Below are 22,050 nucleotides of genomic sequence, written 5' to 3' on the forward strand. Positions count from 1 at the left end.
CTTTTTTTTAATATTTAATTATAGGGAATTGGTTATAACGAATCCCATAGGTGAGTTTTGAAAAATAATTTTTTGAAACTCATTTTTTTTATTATTCAATTGTAGGGAATCGGTTATAATGAATCCCATAGGTGAGTTTCGAAAAATTTTTTTTCAAAACTATTAAAAAACGTTTTTAACATTTTTTTTCTAATACACTATTATAGGGAATCGGTTACAACGAATCCTATAGGTGAGTTTCAATTTTTAATATACAATTATAGGGAATCAGTTACAACGAATCCCATAGGTTAGTTTCGAAAAATAATTTTTCAAAACTATTAAAACGTTTTTTTTTAATATTTAATTATAGGGACGAATCCCATAGGTAAGTTTCGAAAAATAATTTTTTGAAACTATTAAAAAACGTTTTTAACATTTTTTTTCTAATACACTATGATTATAGGGAATCGGTTACAACGAATCCCATAGGTGAGTTTTGAAAAATTTTTTAAAACTCTTTTTTTTTAATATACAATTATATATAGGGAATCGGTTATAATGAATCCCATAGATTAGTTTTGAAAAATAATTTTTCAAAACTATTAAAAAATGTTTTAACATTTTTTTAAAATGTTTTTTTTAACATTCAATTATAGGGACGAATCCCATAGGTAAGTTTCAAAAAATATTTTTTCGAAACTATTAAAAAAATGTTTTTAACATTTTTTTTTAAATGTTCTATTATAGGGAATCAGTATAATGAATCCCATAAAATCCCATAAATAATAAGTTTCAGAAATTTTTTTTCAAAACTATTAAAAAAATGGTAATAAATGTTTTTTTATTATTTTATTATAGGGAATCGGCTCTGATAAATGTATATACCGGAATCCTATAAGTAAGTTTTAACTTTTGAAACTTTTTTTAATGTTTTTTTATTTCTTTTGTAGGGTATTTGCTCCAACCTGGACACCGGATTCTAGATAAAATTTCAGTATTAGTAGTATTTCTGATTTTGTATTTTTAATAATTAATAAATTTAAATTATTAAATGTAATTATTGTAAAATATCAAATAAATTTAAATAAAAATGTATGCAATCGGCAGATTTCTTATTGTTATAAATTTATCAAAAAGTTATCAATCGGTATACTGATATGTCAAATAGTAAATATCCAGTAAATATCCTATTGGTAACTATTAATACCCAATTGTACTCTATTGAATATCCCAATTGGTACCCGAGTATCCTCCTTTTGCGCCATCTTTTGGCAGCAATCGGGTTTACCGATTGATGAAAATTTTAAAAAAAATAGGGACCAATCAGGTGGAATTCAGTCACCTGATTGGTCCCCAATTTGACATCGTTTGACTAGTGTTTATTTATCTATTCCTAGGAGATTTTGCAGTGAAAATTAACTATTGATTATACTATAATAAACAGATTTGAAAATTTGAGTAATTCAGAAAAATTTGCATTTTCCAAATTAGGAAAACTTTTAATTTATTCATAATTTTAATATTATTTTACAATTGTAATAGCAGGAGATATAATTTGGCCTATTGATCATATACGTAATACGTATTACCAATTTAAATATAGGATTTCCAATTTTAATATTGCAACATGTGATATATTACAGTTATTAACAAAGAATTTTTTTATTTTTTCAGCTGATTATTTTTTTTGTCTTTTCATTTACAAAAACCTAATAAAATAGAAGTAAAATTTTATTTTTTTTCCTTAAATATAAACACAAACACATTTAAATTAAATAACTCAGAATTTAAATATAAACAAATATTATAGTTTGTTTCACAGGTCAAAAAGTGTCAAATCAGTCACCAATCAGTCACCAATCGGGTGCCTGATTGATGCCTGATTGATGCCTGATTTCCGCCAAAATCTGACACCAATCAGTCACCTATCAGGCTGCCTGATTGTTGACAGATAGGTGACAGATTTATGACAGATTGGTAACCGATTGGTAACAGATTGGTAACAGATTGGTGACAGATTGATGACAGATTGGTGACAGATTGGTGACCGATTGGTGACAAATGATAGTTAATTTTATGGTCAATCGATGGTCAATTTATAGTCAATCAATGGTAAATTAATGGTCAATTTATAGTTAATTTATGGTTAATTTATGGTTAATTTATGGTCAATTTATGGTCAATTTTATGGTCAATTTTATGGTCAATTTATGGTCAATTTATAGGTCAATTTATGGTCAAATAACCAATTGGTAAAATTTTCTAGTAGTAATCATATAACCAATAATAAAATTTATTACAGCACATAATAATATTTATTAAAATTATAAACTCTACAAATAATAAAATACATAGTGTCTTTATTTATTTATATTAATAAGTAGTGTAAATAAACATAAATAATTAATATTTAAAATAAAAACCATTCATAATCTTTTTTAAAAACAGATGTTAGTATATAACTGATAAAGTTAGTAATATTTAATAAATAGTAAAGAGTAAATATAAAAAGTTAGTAACCGTAGTAAAGTACAAATAAATAATAAATACAGTTAGTATTATGAAGAGTTTGATAAAATATATAAAAAAAAAGAAAAATACATGATGATGTTAGTAAAAATAAAGAAATATAACATTACATTAGTAATATTAAAAAGTGATAAAGTTAATATTATAAAATAAAATATAGTCAGTACAATAAATTTAATGACAAAAATACAATAATTAATATACCTGTAAAATGTAAAGAGAATAAGAAAAAAACAAAACAGAAAAGAAAGAGCGTGTATATTTTTTGAAAAATAAACAAACTCGAGTTTGGTAATTTATATGCATGTTAAGATCAGGTCACGTGCATAAAGATCAGACCGAATTTTAATTGGTTAATAATAGATAAATATCACATCTCCAGAAAAAATTTCAATTTTTACCATCTCTCACTTTTAAATTTGTATTAAAATTTACCTTAGACTTTCGGAGACCTAAATTTTTTTAAAATTGTTTAATTTATTTAATGTAAATTTAATAAAAAGTATATTGTTTTTTAATTAATGGTATGAATTCTAAAAAATTCTCTATTAAAAATATCTCATACAAATTCTTAGAAAATTTCAAAAAAAAATTCTCTATTTCCTATACGAATCTTAGAAAATCTCAAAAAAAAAAAATTTCCATCAAAAACACCCTAAAAAATTTTACAAAAAAGAAATCTCTATCAATCAAAGATATCCCATATGAACCCTTCCTATACGAACTCTTAGAAAATCTCTTAAAAAATTTTCTATCAAGGAATCTCATACGAATTCTTCCTATACAAACTCTTAGAAAATCTTTATCAAAATATTCCATATGAACTCTTCCCATACAAACACGTAGAAATCTCAAAAAAAAAAAACTCTATTTATCAAAAATATCCTATACGAATCTTAGGAAATTTCTCAAAAAAAATTTTCTATCAGATATCCCATACGAATCCTTCCCATATGAACTCTTAGAAAATCTCAAAAAAATTTTCTATCAGATATCCCATACGAACCCTTCCCATACGAACTCTTAGAAAATCTCTTAAAAAATTTTCTATCAAAGAATCTCATATGAATTCTTCCTATACAACTCTTAGAAAATCTTTATCAAAATATTCCATATGAACTCTTCCCATACAAACACGTAGAAATCTCAAAAAAAAAAATCTCTATTTATCAAAAATATCCTATACGAATCTTGGGAAATTTCTCAAAAAATTTTCTATTAGATATCCCATATGAACCCTTCCCATACAAACTCTTAGAAAATCTCTTAAAAAATTTTCTATCAAAGAATCTCATACAAATTCTTCCTATACAAACTCTTAGAAAATCTTTCAAAATATTCCATACGAACTCTTCCCATACAAATGCGTAGAAATCAAAAAAAAAAAAAAAAAAAAAAAAAAATCTCTATTTATCAAAAATATCCTATACAAATCTTAGGAAATTTCTGAAAAAAAATTTTCTATCAGATATCTCATACGAACCCTTTCCATAGCAACACTACAAAAAAGAAAAAAAATATATTTAAAAAAAAAAGAAAAACCTTCTCCCTCGCTCAGCCCTCCCTTACCTCAATTCTCAAAGTCTGGCAATTTTTTTCGTCCATAAAAAAGAATTTTTTTTTTTCAAATCGGATAATGATCTAGATTACGGATCACATCTCACTCAATTCAGAGTGACACAAATTGCAGGAAAAGAAGTTGATCAGCAATATTGTTAACCAATTGCTACCCGATTGCTGACTATTTGACTTATCAATTTACCGATTACGAACAGGTTTTCGGACGAATAATACGATCCGGAAATAATTTTTTTTCTCAATATTTACAATTAAAAAATTTGTAAATCGGAATGCTGTTTATCTTTATTAAATGAATGTTTTTTTAAGCCAATCAGTCACTAATTGGCTATTCATTTGGTAGCCAATTTTCATATTAAAGAATAAATAAAAATCCTAAATTCTTGAAAACTATCAGATATTGCAAACCAATCAGTAACCAATCAGTCACCAATCGGTTATGTCAGATTGGTAACCGATTGGTGACTGATTGTCAATAGTAAATTTAATATATTTATCAAAACAAACTCAAAATAGAGATGCGATCCAGATGAAATTTTACAATCCGTGATATCATAGGATTAAATTTGGATAATCCAGATTAACTTCAAATTTTGGGTATCTCGGCATCCAACGATCGTACAGGGATACACTATAGCTCATTCGAATCGTTGCATTGAGACGATTCGAATGAGCTATAGTACATCTCTGTACGATCACTGGATGCCGAGTTAATTGGCAAAACGTGAAACATCAGCATTTTTATTTTACGATCATGCAAAATTTTACGTTTTGCCGAATATCTCGGCATCTAGTGATCGTACAGAGATGCACAATAGCTCATTCGAATCGTCTAAGTTCAACGATTCGAATGAGCTATTGTGCATCCCTGTACGATCGTTAGATGCCGAGATATTCGGCAAACCGTCAAAAATTGGTAGTATCGTAAATAAAAAATGCTGATTTTTGACGGTTTGCCGAATATCTGTGCATCCAGTGATCGTACAGAGATGCACAATAGCTCATTCAAATCGTCTCATTACGACGATTCGAATGAGCAATTGTGCATCTCTGTACAATTGTTGGATGCTGTTTCGGATTAAAACGGATATCCTTAATCCATCCGGATGCATCCATTATCCGTTCGGATCGGATGGATAGGCGGATGATCTGAATTTTCGGATTTCAGATCGCATCTCTAACTCAAAAGCTCAGATTAAGCATAACTTGACTTGCTTTATAAAGCTATAATACTAATTTTTTGACTTTAATATAAAAATCAGATATTGTAAACCAATCAGTAACCAATCAGTCACCAATCGGTTATGTCAGATTGGTGACCGATTGGTGACTGATTGTCAATAATAAACTTAATATATTTATCAAAATAAACTCAAAAGTTCAGATTAAGTATAATTTAACTTGCTTTATAAGACTATAATGCTAATTTTTTAACTTTAATATGTAAATCAAATATTGTAAACAAATCGGCAATCAATTAGTCACCAATCGGTCATATGACTGATTGGTGACTGATTGACAATCTATGCCTGGTTGGTGACCGATAGGTAACAGATTGAAAGAATCGGTCACTAATAGGTAACCAATCAGTCACCAATCAGTCATATGACCGATTGATGACTGATTTTTCATATTTCGACCTGTGTTTACACATATTTCAAATTATGGTTTGAGCATTTTGGCCAAAGTAAATCTTGCTCTTTAATTGAAAGTAGTTCAGCAAGTTTGAAGCTGTTAAAATATTAATCTACATGAAAGCACAATTAATATTTTTGGAGTTATTTACATTTTTACATGATAGTACTAAGTTACAATTTTTTTTTATTTTCAGAGCGTATTTTGGGCAGTTTAGTCAAAGTAAATTGACTTCTTATACTAATTGAAAGTTTTTCAGTGGGTCATAATCTGCTTGGATATTAATTTTTATAAAGGTACAGTTAATACTAGGGATAGCAATGGTTATAATCATAACTGTTTAACCGACTGTTTAACCACATTTAACTGACCATTTGACTGACCATTTAAACATTTGACTGACCATTTTTAACCGTTTAACTGACCATTTGACTAATTATTTAAGTAAAATGGTATAACCGACCATTTAACCGACCGTTTAACCAATTTTTTAACCGACCATAACCAACTGTTTAAATTTCTATAACTGATTATAACTGACTATAACCGACCATAACCGACCGTTGCCATCCCTAGTTAATACTTGAAGGGTTATTCACATTTTTCACAACAGTACTCATTCATGAATTTTATTTTTTCTGTTTTATCACTTCAGAATAATGTATTTTGAACATTTTGGTCAAAGGAAATTGACTTCTTTTATTAATTGAAAGTTGTTCAGCAGTCAAAATCCAATTTTCATGAAAATGCAGTGGAGTAATTTATATTTTTATGATCATACTATACTGAATTGCAAATAAATTTACATTCTTTAATGAATTAATGTATTTTTAAAATTTAAATTTTTATTTAATATTACTTAATAAAGCATTATTATTTAAAATTAAATTTAATATTACAATATAAATTTTTCTTTATTTTTCACCATACAAAAAAAATTGTATATAGATTATAGAATCTACATTTTTATATTGGTAATACACTAACGATCTATGAAATCGGCTGTAAAAGTCACAAATTGGACAGATGTAGCCAAAAATTGGCTATCCGACTTTTTGCCAATTTTTACTTATTCTGATTAGAGCTCTGAATGGGTCAGGTCAGGTCAGATTAATTGATAAACCTAACCTGAAATTTTAGGTCAGGTCAAGTTATATCAGGTTGTCTGTTTGACCTGACCTGACCTGAAACCTGAAAAATTTCAGGACTATTTTTATTAAAGTATTGAAAAAAAACAGTACAAAACTTTTTTTTTTTAATATAATATTATGAAAAAAAACGTTTTTGCAACGTTTTTTATTAAAATATTGAAAAAAAATATTGCAAAACGTTTTTTTTAATATAACATTATGAAAAAAATGTTTTCACAACGTTATTATTGAAATATCAAAAAAAAAACATTACAAAACATTTTTTTAATATAATATTATGAAAAAACGGTTTTGCAACATTTTTCTCGAAATATTGTGATTCAAAATTTTTATATTAAAATCATATAAATAAGTGAATCCCAATACTGCAATTCACTTTTTTATATTGATTTTGTATAAAAAAAGTGAGTTGCGGTATTGCGATTCACTTTTTTATATAGATTCTATATAAAAAAGTGAATCGCAATACTGCAACTCACTTTTATTATATAGTAGAATCAATAGTTTCAGGTCAACAGGTCAATCAGGTCAGGTCAATCTTGATACCTGATTTGAATTTTTTTAAAAAATCTCATACCTGACCTGAATTTCAGGTCAGGTCAGGTAAGTACATAAATGATTACATAATTAACATACTTATTCTGATAATAGGCAGTATATATAAAGTAAATTGGGTGTTACGATAACATGTAGTGTATGGATACCTATATATGTAGGGTATGCAAAATTTTACACGCGTTCCATACAGATTTACATTGTTTATTACCAAATAAGGAAAGGCCTAGACTGTTCTATTCTGTATCACGTATGGTCACGTGATACTTTTATATGTGATGTTTAACCATACCCTACATACATAGCCAACCATACACTACATGTTTACTATGCTCTCAACATTATAAATTAATGAAATACATTAGTATTAAAAAACAGATGCTTAAATATTGGAATGTATTGTGTCTTTTAATTATATGAAATTTAATTAGATACTTTAAAATGTGAAATATTAAAAAATATGGAGATTTTATTTTTTTATAAGCATACAGTATGAATATACAGTATAAAAAAAAAGATATATCATTTTATTGTTTCAAAATATAAATGGATTAATGGAGTTTTTTTCTTTATATAAATCATGTTAAAAACACATCACAAAATATCTTTTACAAAATAAATATAATTTCGTCTATATTATGTTTCTATATTTTCATATCAATTTTTATTATTTTTTTTTTGCCACTATTTTATTAATAGAAAATTTGAAAACAAATTTTATAGTAATAAAAAAATTATTAAAAACGCTAAATAAATAAAAGAATTACAATGATGGAAAAAAAATTGGCTTTGACTGAAAAAAAAATAATATTCATTTAAAAAAAATTTGTAATTACAAAAACTGAAAATAACTGGATAGCTGCATCATTCATTCCAAAAGGATGGGAATAGAAAAATTATTATTAATACAAACTAAGTTTTTTTGTAAAAAAAGTGATTAAAATTTCATTAACCAGAAAATTATATTAGCAATAAAGAATTGTGTATAATATGACCCGACTGCCAATCAAATAACATGGACAGATTATGTTACATACAGATGGTGGCCTAAATGATCTGGCCACTTTTCAAAATTAAAAAATTTTTATATGTTTTATAAAATGAAAATAAAAATTTAACATGTTCATTACACCTTCCTTTATTGAATTTTACAAAAATTTAATAATTAATTCTATTTCCATTCGTGAAAATAACAGCATTGACCCTCTGAGGCATACTATCAATTAATTTTTGACAATATTCAGGAGGGAGATCATCCCATGCAACCTTGACGTATACTTAACATTATCATCATATCTAATATTTTATTAAAATCAATACAAACTATTATATTTATATTTATCTTTATATTATTACCACTTAACATGTTACAGGATTAATTCATTTTGATCATTAAATATAATATTTCTTTAATAAAACTAATAAACTCAAAATAAACCATAAAATTTATTATTTGATAAATATACAAAATACAAATCAACTTTTTAATATAAACCTTATTATATTACTTAAAATATATATAAATAATTACTGAATAATGCAATAATTATATTATAACTCACTAACAATACCAAATTACCCTAGTTTAAATAGAAATAAAAATTTAAATTTAATAAAAAAGTTTTCGCAAACTTTTTTTTAACCAAAAAACTTGTGAAAGTGGTCAGTGGTTAGATCAGTCAAATGGTCGGTCAAACGGTCAGTCGGTCGGTCAAAAGTTCTTGACCAGTTATGACCGACTGATGACTGATCATGACCGACTGTTATCATCCCTAATATCATATGGCACAAATGTTTCTCTCATCTATCAAAAAATTTAAAATACTATATAATTCTTAATAATATTATTATCCATACCAATACCGCATTATAATAAAATAACATCGATTTTCTTTATTATACTCAGTATTATGTGTTTCTACAATTGTATATAAAGAATAAATGTGGAATGTAATCAACTAATGTAATTGGAAAATTTTGAAACCACTATAGTGATTCTTTAGCCTTCTATAAAATAAATATAAAATAAAATGTTAGTATCATTTCATTAATAAAAAAATGGCTAAATAAATTAAGTTTCTAAAATCAAAATTTACCATCCAATCCACCCAAAAACCAGAAATCCATTTCCTATAAAAATGAGCGGAAAAGTTTAATATTATTTAAAAAAATTTAATTTTGAAATAATTTAATTCAAAATTTTGAACTCACCATCTGATCTATTTGTAAATTGAAAATCCATCCTATAAAAAAAAAGAAAAAAATGTTAATCAACAATTTTTTATCATTTTTGAATTTATTTTTCAAAAAGTTTACCTTCACCTACTAATTTCACACAACCCGAACAACATAAAGACCAGTTATCATACTGGGAATTCTGATAATTAAGTCAAAGGAAAATACAAAATAAAAAAGGACACTACTGTAATTAAACATCTTTCACAGGAGTTCTAAAGACAGGCGTCCTATAAAAGAAAAGAAATAAAAAAAGAGCATGGTTAAAAATCCATTTATTGGTTTAATTTCACGTTGTAACCCTAAATATCGAGATAATCACGTGATCGGAAGAATAATTATCCAAAGGATAAATAATATACCGAATGGAACAGGGATAAATATTCAACCAATAGAAGAATATTTAACTGAAATAATTAGAAAATACATTATTATAGTTGTACAATAGTTAGCTATTTATAGCAATACTTATTTATAGTTCAGTTATTTATAATTATTTATATTATTAGATTAGTTATTATTAGTTTAGTATGAATAGATTATTATTACGCTAATGAAATAATATAATATTAGGAGGACTTTGACAATTAATCTATGGAATGGAAGAACTTTGACAATTTAATCTATGAAATGGACAAATTACGGATAATACCAAATTATGATGGGAACAGTTTGGATAAAATCATGGAAAATGATAAATTGTAATGGAATTGCAATGGGAAATGTTGAGTTTTAGATGGATAATCGAGAGATAATCAATTTATTAGTGTAACTTGAAAAGATATTTAAGATCGCAGTTTTGGAGTTAATTGAAAGAATGAAGTTTCGACTTGGAATTGGGAATAATATTGGGAATTTAGGAAAATATAATGATAATTAATAATTGTATTAGTTGTTAATATAGAGTTACTAATATGGCTTCATATTAGAAAACGTTTAATAATTGATAAAATTAATATTTAAAATAAAAATTAATAAAACAAAATAATGAAGTTATGAAAGCATTAAAAGAAATTAACGCAGTTTGAAATTTGACTAAATTAAATGATAAAATCTAAACCAAGTAAGGATATATATAATTATAAATGTTAGGATTTCATCTATCGGTATGTGGCAGGTGCTGGTGACAACGTATTTTTCTGCTATTTATACCCAACTCATTTGATAGGATTCTAGAAGCGTTTATCTTTAATAGAGGTGTAATGTGATGAGTTTCACAATATGAAGTATATACCCTATAAAATTCTTGAACAGGTAGGTCATTTATATGATTTTTTACTACAAGGTAAATGTCTTTTATGAATTGAAATAGGGGTGGAAGAGTCGAGATGATGTGATCCTGCTTAGATGCAGTCATAGGTAATGGATTCCCATTGAAGTCTGGGTAAGCGTCTGCAATGGCTCTCAAGTAAGCATAGAATGCTTCACTGGCGCTTGGGTATTTCATAGCATCAAGTTTCTTAAAGTAGTTGAGGTCTCCCTTGCGGGATGGTGATACATCCAAGAATACTGTGCACCTATCGTCATTCTCCACTCTGAGAGCATTTTTATTGGTGAGTACAATGGTAAATATAAAGTTTTTGTAATGTGTTGGCGTCTTGTATTTTTCATGGATTTCCATTATGTCGCCTGTTACCTTATCCTTCAACGATCAATACAGATTATTCCACTAGCTTTTTTCTGTAGGCATTTTCTCAAGAAGAAGAAGAACTTTACCCTGTAATTGCCCATTGAAACTTCCAAGAATCGTCTGAGGATTGCTGGTCTTATAAACAAGTTGAGTACCTAAGACACTACGTTGAATGAAATCTGTTATAATACTCTTACCCCAACCCTGTCCGGATTTCAGGTAGAGAATCGAATACATTTTCCTTTTAGCAGACATACCAGCCAACCACTTTATGACATACTCAGTAAGATTCCAATCGCCTGAACACCAGATATCCTGAATGTGGAAGAAGATAAATTTAACCGCGAGGTGGGTTGTAGATTCAAAAGTGGATATCGGATGCAGGATATGGAGGAATCCTGGGAAGATATTGAGATAAAGTTGGCCACCTAGTTTAAAGATATGGGATTTTTGAGGGTCATAGGTAGCTACACATACAGTACTATATTCGATCATAAACCATTTGTTGATATTAAATTCAACCTTTTGTGAAGGACCCTGTTCGGATTGTGTGTAAAAGACTTTATTGGTAATTGGACGGATAAGTTTATTAATATTTTTATCAGAAATATGCTCGAGGTTCTTGATTTCTGACCGCCACATAAAGACTCCATGCGGGTTGGAGCAGGGGATAAAGTAACTGCAAAAATAACATTTAGCTTGATCAAGGTCACTCATACTTTTAGCAGCGTTAATAAGCCATTTAAGCTCATCAATACTAAAAGCCTTCTTCTGTTCACCGAACTTGGGGATAACTTAAGCTTGAGTGCTAGTTTGGGCAGTCATTTTTTGCTCTATCAAATTGAGTACTAATTTATAGTTACCTAATCTTCAATTGCCGAATATTTTTTCCAAAGATCTGCTCCTACCTGGTTACCTCCTGTAATCCTGTGATCCTGCGGTTTTGCGGTCCTACAGTTATATCTGGTTATCTTCTAGGTGTAAAAAAAAACTATAAACCACAAACCTTTACGATTGCTCTAAATCTTTTCTTCCTCTTTTTCAATCCATATATATCTAGTGAAATCCACACCGCTCAACAGCCCACCTTACCATACAATGCTCTTTTCTAGCTTCTGATAACTCTTTACAAGCCTTTTGATACTCCTTCCAATTAAGCTCATGAAGTTCACGATTTCCAATACCCTCCTCCTCAAATGATTGACCAAGAGTATCCCCAACTTTTTCCTTCTTTTCTACTGCCTTGTCATATGCCTCTTCGGCTTTCTCATGCCGCTTCCACAACTCAACTTTACAATAGTTATACCAGAGTCTGTTTATCTTGAGGTGCTTTCCAAATTCTTTGACCGGAAGGTTTCTGACCATCTCTCTTACTATGTCCGGGTCGTTGAGGGGTGAAGCCTGCATTTGGATCCATTTATAGATTCCATAGATGTTTACAAGATCGAGACCAAGGTCTTTGGCAAGAGAAGTGGCTGCGTGTAAGTTCATCATATGCATATTTCGTGTTAGGTATTCTTATATATTACTTATTGTATACCCATTATTCAATTACTTATTTTTTCTGACGGGAGCTGGATGGGATTAGTCTTACTGGCTCTATAAACCTTCTAGGGCTTACCTGCTAACTTACCTGGTTTGCTGTCTCACTGCTTCCAACAGATTATTAGACGGAATCCTGACTTGTTCCAGATGTTCTGGATGTGGCAGATCTGGGGTAAAAATAAAACTTTTTCTGGGGGGATGTCCTCTCATATTTTTTCTGAAACATCTGCCACATCTGCCACATTCGGGACAACCCTCTCATTATATCTGTTTTTACTTCCTTTTCTATTGTTTTCTAGTTATTTGGTATATATATTTGTTCCAGATGTGGTTCCAGATTGTGGCAGATATATGGGGATTCCTGAGCCCTGTAGGGGCCATATAGGTACTGCGACGGGTCATAGACCTAGAGGTGGGTGGTGCTTGCACCTCCTACATCCAGCCTGACGACAGAACAATAGGAGACGATTCAGACAAAATAGTAATGAAAAAAACAGTTTATGAGATGAAATGATGATGAAAAGCAATATAGAACAAAAAGTGGTAAAAAAAATAATAGGAGACGAAATGGTAATTAAAGGAATGGTATAGGTTAAAATTAGGGATGGCAATGGTTAGTCATGGTCGGTCATCAGTCAGTCATAACCGGTCAAGAACCTTTGACCGATCGACTGACCGACCGTTTGACTGACCAGTCTGACTGACTGGTTAACTGACCATTTGACCGACTGGTTAACCGATCCTGAAAATGTAATTTAATTGAAATAATTAATAAAAAACGTTTTCGCAACGTTTTCTATTAAAATAATTAAAAAAATGTTTGCGAAACAATTTTTTTATTAAATTATGTTTTGCAAACGTTTTCAGGATTGGTTAAACGGTCGGTCAAACAGTCGGTTAACCGGTTGGTCAGACCGGTCAGTCAAACGGTCAGTCAGAGATCTTTGACCGACCGATATCGGTCACGGTCATGACTGGTCATAACCGGTTAATGACCGTAACAGTTGCCATCCCTAGTTGAAATGATGATGAAAAAGTGATATAAAGCGAAATGGTAATAGAAATAATGATATAAGATGAAATGGTGGATGAAAGAAATGAATGATAATAATAATAAAGTGATATGGATGTGATGAAAAAAAAAGATAGGATGAAATAGAGATGAAAGATGATGAAAGAATAATGTGGAACAAAATGGAGATGGAAAAAGAATAATAAGTGACAAAATAGTGGTGGAAAAAAATGATAGGAGATGAAATGGTGATTAAAGGACAAAATGATGATGAAAAAGTGGTGTAGAATGAAATGAAATGATATAGGACGAAATGGAGATGAAAGAATATATGGAATGAAATGGAGATAGAAAAAGAATGATAGGAGATGAAACAGTAATAGAAAGAAACAAAAAACCATAAGGCCCAAAAAAGAAAGTGAACAGCCCAACCAAAAAAAAAGAAAAAGATAGTTAGTTAAAGAAAATAAATTCCCAATTCCAAAAGACCAAAAATAAGTTTTAATTAAAGCCGTTAAAAATTGGAGACGAATAAAATGAAAAGAAGGGAGAATAGTTAATATTAAAAATAAACTAATAAATCTGATGAGTGACACAAATCACGCAATACAAATAAACCATGTGACACTGGTGCTGCGCATCATTGGACCATTGGTGTTTCATAATAAAATTAAGTATTTTATCATTATGTCTATTATTTACATTTTTAGATTAAGGAATTTAAAAGAAAATGACATATTTTTTTTGTAAGTATGATTAATATGTTTCGTTAAATTAATCAATTTGAATGATCATTAAAATAAATTAAAATAACTTTACTGATCTTTAAATTATACTTTTAGGATGGTAAGTTTGTTAAAAAAAATGATTTAATTTATCTAGTATAAAACATGTAAAAAACGTGAAATTAGACTTTATTATACTTTTAAAAAGTATATAAATAAGGCAACTTCTCATTTAAGCTTTTTTTCTTAACGTTTGCTTTTTACATTTACTTTTTACATTTTATAAAAATGAATAAACGGAAATATAATTTTAGAGCTAGTACCAACAAAAATACCAACGAAAGAACAGCCATTAGGGAACATAATAATGAAGGACAAGAACAAGAAGTTAACGAAGTTCCAATTAAAAATAAATCCAGTAAAAAAACTAAAACGTTAACTAATCAACATGAAGTGGATGAATATGAAGTATTCTCCCAAGGAACTTTTATGTCACTTGAAAGTAATAATTTAATTTTTTTGTCATAATTTTTTATTAATAAGCTATATTATGTTACTACTACTAGTTAAAATTTATTATCTTATTATCATTATGGGTAAAATAGATTGATTAGAGAAAACTGTTTCCAGAAATATTGCCAGTTATGTTAAAAAAAAAAAATACTAGACGAACAGGCGAGTGGTCAATTTATTTAATGTTATTATAATGATAATTAATATTTTATAATGATAATTTGATAATTGTTAACAAATTAATCATTACAATTCACCATAATTTATCAGGAATTGTCCCTATATCATCACCAACTCTGTCAAGTAGACCAATAACCCCTAGACCAATAACCCCTATTTCAGAACCAATACTAACAACCCGATCACTAAATCAAGACCAACAACCCCAATTATGGAATTAAGACCATTGATCCCAACCACAGAACAAGAAGTAATAGAAATTGATGAGGAACATAATCCATCAAAAAAACTCTCTGAAATGAAGCATCATAAAAGTAAGGCGACACAAAGTAGTAAAAATGGTTTTCATAGTCTGGCCGGGTCAGTTTTTGTTAGGTCTTAAAAAAAATTTTTTATATTGTTACTATGCCGGGTGAGAATTTTTTAAAAATTGAAAAAAAATTTCACATATAAAATTTTTGAAAAAAAAATTAAAAGCTGGGTTGCCAGGTTATTGATGAAATTTTTATATTATGAAAACCATAAAATCAAGTTTGTATGGCCTAATGATAAATATGGCAGCAAATTAGAAAAAAAAATAGATAAATTGGAAGAAATATTAAAAAAACAATTAAAACAAATTAGAGTTTTATATGAGCTACAAAAATTGACAAATAATCAAACAAAGTGGATCCAAGATCAACTAAGACAGCAAACTGAAAATAATAATAATGTTGATTCGACTCCAAAGGTCTTCACAGTAAGTAATTTTATTGTTCAATAACATATTATCTTTAAATAACTATGATAATTTTCATTATACAATAAAAATAATATAGGAAGGGTATATTCAAGTATGCCAAAAATTTTTTCCAAGTAATTTGTGGCCCAGCTTTGATGATTTTAAATCTGAATTAGAAAAGTGGCTCAATTTACATCATCCCAATTATTTAAAAGAAGTAAGTGAATGAAAGTGGACTAATTCGTTTGTCAGAAACCATCATACTATGGTAATTATCATTAATTACATAAATATGATTTAATTTAATTGTAAATTTCAAATTTTATTAATTTTTTATATTAATTAGATTCAACATAAAATGAAAGATTTAAGGAGTACCTCTGCCGCAGCAGTCAGGAGTGCAATTCTTAAAGAATTAGGATTACAGATTCCAAGCAGCAAGAAAAAAAATACTCCAGTTGACATTTCAGAATGGAAAAGATCACAAAAGGTCAAGAAATGCTATTATAAATTATATGACGAAGATGAAAATGTGATAGAGAATATTGCAAAACAAGCATTTCCAACCTTATCTTATGACAATGAATTATTATTTAACGATATTTATGTTTTACAGCATCTGTGTGCGATATTGTATTAAATCCTAACTATCCGGATATAGAATGTGCAAGAAAACCATTGGAAAGACGTTTTCAAAAATTTAAGGTGATTTTTTTGTTAATTAAAATTGAAATTATCAAGTTTTTCAATTATAATTCTAAATTAATATTTTAGGATTCACTCTTAAATAATGAATCTATTGAACTTGTTGATTCGATATCAATATTACGAGAAGAAATCCCAGAAATGAAAAAGAAAGTAGTAGTTGAGAAAGATAATGAAGAGGAGCCTCGTTCAGAGGAAGCTTATGAACAAAATTTCGATGAATTATTTGATCATAGTGACTAAGTATTTATAAAGATCATGGACAACTTTAAGCTTCCCTCAAGAAGTAATTTCGATATTGATCATACTTTTATGCTTAGTGATATGTTGTATTATTTGTAATGAATATTTTTTATTTTATTTTTCTATTAGTTATTTAGTATTGCTATTATTAAAACAATTGAATTTTATGTTAATTATTTATCGTTAATAAATGTAATAAGTATTTTTCGATGATTATCAATTAAATATTTTTGATATATATCACTTTGGTTAAATAATCGGTTAGGTCAAATAATGATATTTATCTTTTGATAATTATCGATTGGGTTAAAGTTAGATAATGATATTTATCACTGTTTAACAATATCGAAATTACTCGACGAGTGTGATTTTTATTGATATATATCACGTGAGTTTTTCATCGGCATATACCCCTTAAAAAATTTCCCGATGTACTCAATCCATTCACAAAAGATCTTTAAAGATGATACTGATTGTTTAGACTGTATAATTAATGATTGAACTAAAGTTATTATAAATTACTAGCTATTATTACTTATTTTTATTGTTTTAATCAAATAGTTAAAATTAATATTTGTAAAAAGCAATTACTATACTCCACTTTATAAAAAATGTTGACTCTTATTTTATATCTCTATTTTTTCTATAAATGTACAATAACATTTGATGATATTTAACATATTCATTATTTTATTTTTATTTTTATTTTCTTTTTAAAGTGAAGATTTAAAATTCTGTTTATTATATTATCATGTTTCAAAAATAAAAATTAAACTTATTGTTATTACAAAAATTATACTGTATTTTACACCATACTCATCGTTATATTAGTAATATAAAGTTATAATTTTTTAATTTACTTGTTCTTTTTCTTTTCTCTTATTTTTTATTATAAAAATAATATTTCATCTATTTTAAAATATATTTATTTGGAGATTAGAGATTGACTGGATTGTTTTTTTCTTTAGCCGGTCTAAGCAAAAAACAAAAGTGAAGGTTACACAAGATGATAAATGAAGTTACACATATAGTAATAATGGAAGAAAGGGAAAAATGCCAAGCTCTGAGCAATCTTCACAAGAGTAATCAAGACAACAACACGTCCTCAACACAGCACGCGAGTGACGAATGGTCACAACAACAACAAAGAGGGTACAAAACAGGTGGTGAAGCAGAAAAAGAAAATATACCCCAGAAACAAATGAACTAAAGGTTGAAGAGGGGGATTTTCAAAAAAATCAAGACAACATAGAAGAAGTAGTTGATTTATTGACAAGTGAAGAAAGTATTAATGTATTCTTAGCAAGACAAAGGCTAAGATTTGTTAAGGGGAAGTCGAACAAACAAGAGATGAAAGATTCAATGTTTTTAGAATTGAACATTGCAGCACACAATATAAATGGGATTGCTAGTGTCCTGTCTATACAGAAACTTCATAACTTACTGGAATTCATTAATGAAAATAGTATCGATATTATGGCTATATCAGAAACTAATATAGACTATCGACAGGAATATTTTATAAACCAGGACATTAAGTCAAAAGTTTATTCAATAATTTTCAGTGAACGCGATCAAAAAACTAAAGGATCGGGAACGGCACTTGTGATCCATAACAGATGGATGAAGCATTATTACTCAGTAGTGCGCATATCCCCATATATCATAATAGCTAAATTCCTGTTCGTACAGAGAGAAATATGGGTATGGTCAATATACGCTGCTCCCAACGATCAAGACATGAGGAAAAGTTTGATCGAAGAGTTGAAAATGGTTATGGAGGGACATAACCGATCAGTTCACAATACTGTAGTACTGCACGTTGTATTAGGCGATTTCAATGACATGATTAACAATAAAATAGATCGATCGCCCAGTACCAGACAACCAGGATCTCAATTTCTAATACAATTATCGCAGTTAGGTCTTTATGATGTGTGCCGAGTTCTCTATCCGGATGCAGAGTTATTCACACATGAGAAATGGGATAAAAACAAAAATAGATCAGCTTCTATCTCAAAATCAAGGATTGATCAAATCTGGATCACATATGAACCCGACGTGATTCCAGTAGAATTTTTGGTGCACTCATCACAGATGACTACAAACAGTCACCATAGTATTATATCAACAACGCTAAATATATCAGGATTCATTAGGAATAATTTCCGGCATTGTGTCCCAGATCAATTACAGGATCCAGATTTACATCAAGATAAACGTATAGTGGATATCAGTAAGATGACCAATGTGCAATGGAAAAATTTTACTGAAACACTAGATAGGGAAATAGAAGCATGGGACTTCCAACAACTAATAGAGGAAGTTAATTATGAAATACAATTAGGGGACGAAAAGAACACTGATGGAGATAGAAGTAATAAAACGTAGATTTAATGATCTTTGGGATAATATTATAAGTGCTATATCTATAGCGATGAATATAGAACTTCCCATGAAATTAGTTAAATATCCAGGAAGCCACAATACAAGACATAAGTTATCATTTGCAGATAAAACTATGCGACATACTACTAGATTGGGAAGTTTAATTAGGAAAATCTGTAAAGATCAGGACTTTATTGCTGCCAAAGATGCCCATTGGATAGATTATCGGCTGAACAGATTTAATAAATATAATGATGATTATAAAAGGAAAGAATACGATAAATTCATAGATAAGTATGAGGAAATTATTATTCCTACACACAGCCTTTTTAGTAACACATGGATTAATATTGTTAAAGATGTAGTCAAAAAAAGAGTTAAAATAGACAAAAATTATTTACAAGCACAACGTTTAAGCAAGATCTAAGATAGCATAGAAAAACGTTGCAATATTATACATTCGGATATTCCTAAGTAGCTACTTTCCACACAGGATGTTGTTAAGGAACATATTATTATTGATCGAGCAGTAATATCCAACAAGAATGAAAGTGTTAGACTAGCGCTTGATCCTAATACAATTAGAAACCATGCAAAAGATACTTTTGCAGGAATTTTACGAAAACGCAACACTAAACCAATAGAGAAAGACATTTTCTGGAGCAATATATATAGGCCAAAAGGTGAATTTACTGAGTGTATGGCTAATTTAATGGATGAAATAACGTTAGAAGAATGGCAACAAACACTTGAACAGGTGAACATAAACTTAGCGCCAGGTCCTTCAGGCATTGGATATACTATAATCAAACACATTTCAGACAAATCCAGCTCCATTATATTAAAGATCATTAATTTGTCCCTAAAAATAGGAGTTGTGCCAGACCAATGGAAACAGTCACTTATTCATCCGATTCCAAAACTGCAGAAATTTGATTATATTTTGGCCATCACGCGTCCTATAGCATTGCTAAATAATATCAGGAAATCTGTCACCAAATTATTAACAAACCTTTTAAGTACAATTTTGACAAATAATAAAGTTTTACGTGGATTGAATTTTTGTGGTCTTAAGGGAGAAAACACAGCAATACCGTTACGTTTAATGAATGATATAATTGAAGATGCAAGGGAAAATGGAAAAGAACTCTGGGTGGTAACCCAAGATATGATGAAAGCATACAATTCAGTTAGCCTAGAGAGCTTACAGCTTGCACTAAGAAGGCTAGACATACTAGAAAAATTTATTTTATGGATTACAGGATTATTCAAAGATAGACAAATGAGCATAATTACAGCATTTGGCCCTAGCCCAACCTTCATAGGGGGGGACGGTATTGACCAGGGTGATGCGATTTCACCTTTACTCTGGAGAATTTTTTACGATCCTTTACTTGTAGCTATTCAACAAGCATGCAATCAACAACAAGGATATGAAATGGTAAACACTTGGCCATTGGATATTCAGGATCGATCAACATGGCAACAATATAGTCTAAGGGTACCAGTTATAGCGTATATGGATGATACGAGTTATTTGAATAGTTCAGGAGATAAAATTCAGGTATCAATTAATATAGCCACACAATTCTATCATTTCCATGATGTAGATATAAATGGAAAAAAGTCTGAGCTGATGGTAATAAATCCTAAAGTGTCTAGAGATGAATTATATATAACTATTGGACGTGACAACTCAAAGGTTCAAGCTACAGATAAAGAGATACGGTATTTAGGATGTTATTTCTCTTCTTCCAATTTAAGGAAAAGATCAATCAAAAGAATCAAGGATATAATTGAAAAATTTTTGAATCCTATTAGAAGAAAATGTATTACAGTAGGACATATTGCATATCTTATTAATCACGTTCTTATCTCAAGAGTGGTTTATGTAGCCCAATTAATGATATTATCAGAAAATGAATGGAATTTCTTGTTTACTCCAGTGATCAAATTAGTTAAGCAAATATGTGGGTTGCCTAGAAGTTATCCAACATTAGCAATATATCATCAATACATCTTAGAAATTAATAATCCATGGGATCAAATATGCGCAAATCAGATTACTGTTTTTTTATATCTAATAAATAGTAATTCACTAGCATCTAGATCTATAATGATAAGATGTAGGACTGCACAGTTGCGATTGGCTATACATGACAATATTTTTGAACATGATTCAGAATCATTATTTCTAGGACATCAAGAAGCAAAATCTAACCTAAGTTTACATAATATTATTATAGCCAGGAAATTAAACATTATCATACAACAAGATTACATAAATAGGTCAACATGGACCATTAGTAGTGGAAATATGCCTATTAGAGAAATATTTATAACACATAGATGCCTCAATTTATTACGGAAAATTGGAACTGCAAATTCATATCCACTTATATATGCTAGTCAATTGATGTTACCTTATGGACATATTATGAGTTGGGCATGTTATCGTTTCATTGCAGGACTATCAGCAAAAGGACGTATAGCCAAATGGTTTCAATTATTAACCTGATGGATTAAAGGAATATCAGCACCAGAAATATCTAGACATTCCTTATTTAACTTTTTGAGCAATATATTACAACTGGTATCAGAAGACAAGCGAAAACACCCATATATTATAATAAAAGATAAAAACAATGAAGTTTCAGTAGGATTTGTTAAGAAAAGAACACAGATAAAGAAAAATGAGGAAAAAATTGAATGTTTAATTATAG

The 22,050-nt window shown here is 28.8% G+C and overlaps 6 protein-coding genes across 6 annotated transcripts; 3 read left to right on the plus strand and 3 right to left on the minus strand.

Annotated features, from left to right (window-relative positions):
* Positions 1-10,761: 10,761 nt before the first annotated feature.
* OCT59_025631 (uncharacterized protein) lies at positions 10,762-11,286 on the minus strand (the record flags this gene model as incomplete). The annotated part of the gene is made up of 1 exon (XM_066139881.1): positions 10,762-11,286. The coding sequence occupies one exon, from the start codon at positions 11,284-11,286 to the stop codon at positions 10,762-10,764; it is 525 nt and encodes a 174-aa protein (XP_065992213.1).
* Positions 11,287-11,334: 48 nt separating this feature from the next.
* On the minus strand, positions 11,335-12,012 carry OCT59_025632 (uncharacterized protein; the record flags this gene model as incomplete). The annotated part of the gene is made up of 1 exon (XM_066139890.1): positions 11,335-12,012. The coding sequence occupies one exon, from the start codon at positions 12,010-12,012 to the stop codon at positions 11,335-11,337; it is 678 nt and encodes a 225-aa protein (XP_065992214.1).
* A 339-nt stretch (positions 12,013-12,351) lies between these two features.
* On the minus strand, positions 12,352-12,795 carry OCT59_025633 (uncharacterized protein; the record flags this gene model as incomplete). The annotated part of the gene is made up of 1 exon (XM_066139898.1): positions 12,352-12,795. The coding sequence occupies one exon, from the start codon at positions 12,793-12,795 to the stop codon at positions 12,352-12,354; it is 444 nt and encodes a 147-aa protein (XP_065992215.1).
* A 2,070-nt stretch (positions 12,796-14,865) lies between these two features.
* OCT59_025634 (uncharacterized protein) lies at positions 14,866-15,105 on the plus strand (the record flags this gene model as incomplete). Its single annotated transcript, XM_066139906.1, has 1 exon — positions 14,866-15,105. One exon carries the CDS (start codon positions 14,866-14,868, stop codon positions 15,103-15,105), a length of 240 nt encoding a protein of 79 aa, XP_065992216.1.
* A 376-nt stretch (positions 15,106-15,481) lies between these two features.
* On the plus strand, positions 15,482-16,939 carry OCT59_025635 (uncharacterized protein; the record flags this gene model as incomplete). Its single annotated transcript, XM_025323797.2, has 5 exons — positions 15,482-15,630; positions 15,748-16,009; positions 16,089-16,208; positions 16,338-16,598; positions 16,766-16,939. The coding sequence occupies 5 exons, from the start codon at positions 15,482-15,484 to the stop codon at positions 16,937-16,939; spliced, it is 966 nt and encodes a 321-aa protein (XP_025189648.2).
* A 4,504-nt stretch (positions 16,940-21,443) lies between these two features.
* On the plus strand, positions 21,444-21,845 carry OCT59_025636 (uncharacterized protein; the record flags this gene model as incomplete). The annotated part of the gene is made up of 1 exon (XM_066139923.1): positions 21,444-21,845. The coding sequence occupies one exon, from the start codon at positions 21,444-21,446 to the stop codon at positions 21,843-21,845; it is 402 nt and encodes a 133-aa protein (XP_065992217.1).
* Positions 21,846-22,050: the final 205 nt, after the last annotated feature.

Source organism: Rhizophagus irregularis, chromosome 5 (genome assembly GCF_026210795.1).
Source record: "Rhizophagus irregularis chromosome 5, complete sequence".
Classification (NCBI taxonomy): Eukaryota; Fungi; Glomeromycota; class Glomeromycetes; order Glomerales; family Glomeraceae; genus Rhizophagus; species Rhizophagus irregularis.